The sequence below is a fragment of the Myxocyprinus asiaticus genome, chromosome 33 (genome assembly GCF_019703515.2).
Source record: "Myxocyprinus asiaticus isolate MX2 ecotype Aquarium Trade chromosome 33, UBuf_Myxa_2, whole genome shotgun sequence".
In the NCBI taxonomy this organism is placed as follows: Eukaryota; Metazoa; Chordata; class Actinopteri; order Cypriniformes; family Catostomidae; genus Myxocyprinus; species Myxocyprinus asiaticus.
In genome coordinates this window covers 35,583,925-35,590,424 of record NC_059376.1, presented here as the reverse complement: position 1 = coordinate 35,590,424, position 6,500 = coordinate 35,583,925, and the positions used below count along the sequence as shown (strand labels likewise).

Genomic DNA, 6,500 nt, shown 5'->3' with positions numbered 1-6,500 from the left:
ATCACACGCACATCTCTGTGTGTGTAGTGAAATACAATAATTATACTGTAATCAGTGCAGAACATTTCACTTGCTAACACACGTGTGTATTTGTCTTTATAACGGCAATCATTTATATAAATAAATCCTTTAGTCCTAGGCTTGCCAAGGACATGTGAGTCTTGAAATGATGTTGACCACTGGTTGGTAACAATGACAATCTTTAAATTAGTTACTATCGTGGTCTGTTTGGCCAGAATATCCTGCAGTTATAAACACTTTACAACATTTGACCTTATCAGACTATCAGTCGTTATGTCTAATGTTAACGAACGTTGCCTAACTTTTGTAACATAATTTATTTCAAAACATCAATGTTTCCAATAAGTCAAAACAACAGCATAAGATATGGCACTTATCTGCTCAGATGACATGTTTTCAGATAGTCGTCTTTTTCTTTCTTTCATTATTTATTTGTCCATTCGCTCTGATAAGATGTCCTGTATTCATGTGTACACCGATGCCTCAAACCACATTCATCCGCGCAGAGCAGAGCCAAACCACAACCAAAAGTGTCGGAAGACACATGCAGGGCCAAAAGTAACATAGCGTAGCTTTAACCTCTGGAGTCATATGGATTACTTTTATGCTCTCTTTATGTGGATTTTGGAACTTAAAATTTTGGCACCCATTAATTTCCATTGTGAGGAACTACAGAGCTGAAATATTTTTCTAAAAATATTTATTTGTGTTCTGCAGAAGAAAGAAAGTCATACACATCTGGGATGGCATGAGGGTGAGTAAATCATGAGAGAATTGTCATTTTTGGATGAACTATCCCTTTAAGAGCTGCAAACTTCTGGCAACAATTTGTGGCAAATTGCAAGCTCATTTGCATGTGAAACTACTTTTAATTCTAAATAATTTGTAGATATTTTCTATACAAACATTTTTCCTCTGCCCCACTTTACCAATACTGACTAAAAATAATAATAATACAAAATAAATAAATCTGGGATTTGGTTAAAAGAGGGTCTTCAAAGGTTCTTCTTCCCAGTTTTGAGTATTTCTTCATTTTTGCTTTTGTCTAAGGTAGGTAATATCCTAAGCTTTCAATAAAGTTATAATGTCTGGTTATGTGGCATTTGAATCAAAATTAAAAGTGCTAAGAAAAGTATAATTTCCAAAAGTTTCCCACTGTGCCCATATTCACCCTGCAAAAACTAAAATGAATAATAAAATGAAAATGTATTTTAGTTTAGTTTCAGTTTTCCCTCCAATCATTAGTTTTTAATTTTATTTTAGTGAACAAAAATGTTTTTGTTTAGTTTTAATTTTAGTTTTCGTTAACGATAATAAGACAGCCTTAAAACGCAATCCTTTGCAACTATTTACTAAATCTAAACCATGTTTTAGCTTTTATTTGCTTGCATGTCCTTAACATAAATAAGAATGCCCTATAAATATGAAGAATCTTTTGTAATTGAAACACTGATATTCAGTTTATTTTATACTTAAAAGTATACTTTTTTCATCTATTCTCAGCAAATAATTTGTTCTGAGTTATAAAAAAATATTTACACTACCCCCCACCCCCACCCCAAAAAATCTGACTAACATAATGTGATGACACATTTATCTTTAGTTTTATAGGCTAAAACTTCCAAAACAGGTATAAAACATAGGTTTAAAATACAAAAGTTTATTTGAAAATGAAAGAACATCAAATATGTACAGATGAACACAAATGCTGTTATGAAAGTGAGAAAAACAAACAAACATTAACTCACAAACACCCAGGAAATTAATGCTCTATAAATGTCACTTTTAAATGTTTTCAGTTTATCGTACAAAAAAAAAAACAAAAAAACTGAAAGTAGTTATTTGTTGTCCATAACATTAACACATAAAAAACAACAACAAAAAAAAACAATATTTGATCTTGCGTGGATAGTTGTTCAGATATGAAAGCAGTAATTACTGTGTCAAAATGAATCAGATGGAATGAAATATAAACATCTACAACTAGATTAACAGTCCTTGTACATTTGCATACATTTTTGCAGTGTTACTGACACTATTTGTATTTTTCTTTTTTTCTTACAACGAAAATGTAAAGATCACTACTAAATATGAAATTCCAGTGTCTCTTTTTGATTTAAAATTCACAATTCCAAATATACTTCCTTCGTTCACTGAGGCAGTCAGTTGTTTACAAATGAAATGAGAGAGAGAGAAACAAAGTGACAGAGAAAGAGTGTTTTTGTAATATTTTCTAAAGTTGTGCATGTTATTCCCAGTTTCTCTGGGACCTGTTTTATGATGGCACTACTATGAAAGGATAACTTTTATTGTTCTTAAGTTGAAAATAAACAGTGCATCAACAATTAAACCTTTGACACTTAAGAGACAGACAACTCATATTTGTCAATGCAGGTGCAATTACCAGGTCAGAGAGGATTGTCCAAAGTACATGTCCTTCAACAAACACATGCACCAATGTAATCAGCTGACATTGAAGTTATCACTCAACCACACCCATATTAAACACAAACAACAGAATAACATTATTTTAATGCTTCATGGCAATTTACGGGCTATAGGAAGTCACTGACTTTAAGGAAAGGCAGATGTTTTGAGTGAAATAATTATTTCCAGGTAATGCAAAGACTTCCCTGTCCAAAGTCACGGTTTATACTACCTAGTCCTCGTTTCCAAGGCAACCATCTGTAGGGTTCAGGTTAATCATAAGCACTGGGTGAAGCCACTGTTACAGCAGTTTAGGATTCAGGCAACTTTGGTCACACAGTTTTTCACAGACTTTGTCATGGTCGTCATGCTTTGTTTAATGAAAAAGTGTTGAAAAGATAGAGAGAGGAGGCGTAGCGGCTAAATGGAGCTCATTATAACTGACTGCGGTCGTAGCTCTTAACCATTCCTTTAATATGGAAAAGCTTGTGGCGCAGTTTGCGACACTGGAGCTTCTTGTTTTGATAATCTGGCATCTAGAAAGAGAGAGAGGGGGGAGAGAGTCTCAATGAGTCATTAGCATTAAATGCAAAGCGCTTATTTTTTTTTTTTACCTTTTAATATGCACATCAGTTGGATGTTTAGTCATACTTCAATTTTATAACCATGACTCACCCGTTTCAAGTCTTTCAGCCGATTATATTCCTCTGCAACAGCCTATAAGTGAAATAAAATAAAACAAGACCATGCAGATTAGGATTTATTTCAGATTTGTTTTGTTACGGTTTATAATGAGGTGTTCTGTCTGAGGCGGCAAGTGAGGCAGTGCAGATTTTTTCGGATGAGAACTGATAGTACTGAAATAAGAAAAAGAAATAGGGTACAACGGGGCTAAAGGCCCCCCGGTGTAAAAGGCACCTTTGATTTTATTTTCTCCCAAAATACTAAATAGCATAAAAACTATCACAGCACTTTCTTAAACAACTTTTTGTCACTATGCACCACAATTTTTCCTGATCCATGAGATCTTTGCGTGTAATGTATAAAAAAGTTAGATTTTTGAGGTAAATGGATCTAATATTTAATATTTTTTAAATGTTACAAATGTATGTAGCTAATAAATATCCATGAGACAAAATACTTGTTTGTCATTTTCAATTTTGTTCAAGGTGAACACTCCAATGTGTGAAAGGGTAGTATTTGGGGCAAAAAGGCCCCCTGTTGCAGAGGCTAAAGGCCCCCATAAAACACATTGTTTTTTCTTCAGTGGAGGGAATAGATTTGTTATGAAAAATGTTCAAAGTGGGCTCACATTGACTGATCCGATCACAATGGAGATCCATTTATTTATAGAATACTAGAGATGTTCTGTAATGCCAAATGGGATGGATAACCCTTTTCTGAAGTGGTTACTTTGAATAAGCATTATGTAATTTGTTACTCAAAAAAGCATCTTGCTGTCTCAAAATTATTTGCATAAGTTGACAAATTGTGCCCTATAACCATTACCCCGGTATATACAGTACACTATATCAATATATTCCCCCAGGGGGTCTTTTACCCAAGTGAGGGAGCCTTTTACCCCAGCTGTGGGGTAAAAGGCCCCCTCGCCACCTTTTTTTCTCCCCAATTTGGCATGCCTATTTCCCAATGCGCTCTAAGTCCTAATGGTGGCGTAGTGACTCGTCTCAATCCGGGTGGCGGAGGACGAATCTCAGTTGCCTCCACGTCTGAGACTGTCAATCCGTGCATCTTATCACGTGGCTTGTTGAGCGCGTTACCACGGAGACCTAGCGCGTGTGGAGGCTTCATGCTATTCTCCGTGGCATCCACGCACAACTCACCACGCGCCCCACCGAGAGCGAGAACCACATTGTAGCAACCACGAGTAGGTTAACCCAACGTGACTTTACCCACCCTAGCAACCGGGTCAATTGGTTGCTTAGGAAGCCTGACTGGAGTCACTCAGCACACCCTGGATTCGAACTTGCAACTCCAGGTGTGGTTGTCTTTACTTGCTGAGCTACCCAGGCACCCCCTCGCTAACTTTAAAAAAAAAAAAAAAAAAAATGGGCCGCTCTCAGGAGCTCAGTGAATTCCAGCATGGTACTGTGATAGGATGCCACCTGTGCAACAAGTCCAGTCGTGAAATTTCCTCGCTACTAAATATTCCACAGTCAACTGTCAGTGGTATTATAACAAAGTGGAAGCGATTGGGAATGACAGCAACTCAGCCACGAAGTGGTAGGCCACGTAAAATGACAGAGCAGGGTCAGCGGATACTGAGGTGCATAGTGCGCAGAGGTCGCCAACTTTCTGCAGAGTCAATCGCTACAGACCTCCAAAGTTCATGTGGCCTTCGGATTAGCTCAAGAACAGTGCGTAGAGAGCTTCAAGGAATGGGTTTCCATGGCCAAGCAGCTGCATTCAAGCCATACATCACCAAGTGCAATGCAAAGCATCAGATGCAGTGGTGTAAAGCACGCCGCCACTGGACTCTAGAGCAGTGGAGACGCGTTCTCTGGAGTGACGAATCACGCTTTTCCATCTGGCAATCTGATGGACGAGTCTGGGTTTGGTGGTTGCCAGGAGAACGGTACTTGTCTGACTGCATTGTGCCAACTGTGAAGTTTGGTGGAGGGGGGATTATGGTGTGGGGTTGTTTTTCAGGAGCTGGGCTTGGCCCCTTAGTTCCAGTGAAAGGAACTCTGAATGCTTCAGCATACCAAGAGATTTTGGACAATTCCATGCTCCCAACTTTGTGGGAACAGTTTGGGGATGGCCCCTTCCTGTTCCAACATGACTGCGCACCAGTGCACAAAGCAAGGTCCATAAAGACATGGATGCGCGAGTTTGGCGTGGAAGAACTTGACTGGCCTGCACAGAGTCCTGACCTCAACCCGATAGAGCACCTTTGGGATGAATTAGAGCGAAGACTGCGAGCCAGGCCTTCTCGTCCAACATCAGTGTCTGACCTCACAAATGTGCTTCTGGAAGAATGGTCAGAAATTCCCATAAACACACTCCTAAACCTTGTGGAAAGCCTTCCCAGAAGAGTTGAAGCTGTTATAGCTGCAAAGGGTGGGCCAACGTCATATTAAACCCTATGGATTAAGAATGGGATGTCACTTAAGTTCATATGCATCTAAAGGCAGATGAGCGAATACTTTTGGCAATATAGTGTATATATATATTATTCGAAACAACTTTCTGTTGTAATTTCCTTTCACACAAATTTTTGTTGCTCCATCAATATTCAATAAAAAGTTATGTATTTATTGAATCTTGATACACTTTGTGACCAGAAAAAAGCTGTGCCTTGAGCCCTGTTGTACCCTATTTAGAAATACGGGATCAAACTGTGTGTTAAACCTTCTCTTATAACTTTCATAAACGTGCAACTTATGTCAAGATCTTCACTAAACAGTGACTTAAATTTCGGGTTGTTTCTCACTAAAACCTATCATATGTAGAGGTGTGAATCTTCACTGGCCTCCATTTTTTTTTCCAATACACACACTGTGTATTATGTAAGGGATAATGTACAGTCAGCCGGTTGTTATCGCACAATAAACCCCAACACACAGTGAGCCAAGAAACAGAAGAACGGCTCGCAGAACCCGGATGTGCGGTAGTAATATCTGACCGCTAGATGGCACCATTGACCAATCAAAATCGAGTATTTAAGAGAGCCGTGTAATAACTAGTATTAAATTATTAATTTAGAATTAATTGATCCCAAACCTATAACTATAACTATTGGTTGTTGCAGGATGGCTACATGAGATATGTTTCTGTAAGAGTGCAGATGTCAGCATCTCTTTTCCACACCACAGGTGAGAGTAAAGCGCAAATAGCGGGATTGTTGCTTAAGAAATCTTTTAAGCATCTCGTATCTGCACTCTCCTGATGAGCAAGAGATCGGCAATGAGCGCACGAGGAGAGAAAGGCATTTGGAAGCAGGAGACAAAAATTAATTAGAAAATAAAAACATCATCCATGTCTCCGAAGTGCTGCCTCATCATTATTTCCAGCTGTTTTTTCCCTTTCTG

General features: G+C 38.3%; 1 protein-coding gene across 1 annotated transcript in view; it reads right to left on the bottom strand.

Moving 5' to 3' along the window:
* Positions 1 to 1,686: 1,686 nt before the first annotated feature.
* si:ch73-61d6.3 (occludin) overlaps positions 1,687 to 6,500 on the bottom strand; it is a 30,441-nt gene continuing 25,627 nt past the window's right edge. Inside the window, exons 7-8 of the mRNA XM_051668221.1 lie at positions 3,124 to 3,165; positions 1,687 to 2,984 (exon numbers count right to left, since the gene is read on the bottom strand). Of these exons, the coding sequence (XP_051524181.1) occupies positions 2,883 to 2,984; positions 3,124 to 3,165 (144 nt within the window). The 3' untranslated portion in view covers positions 1,687 to 2,882. The remainder of the gene's footprint in view (positions 2,985 to 3,123; positions 3,166 to 6,500) is intronic.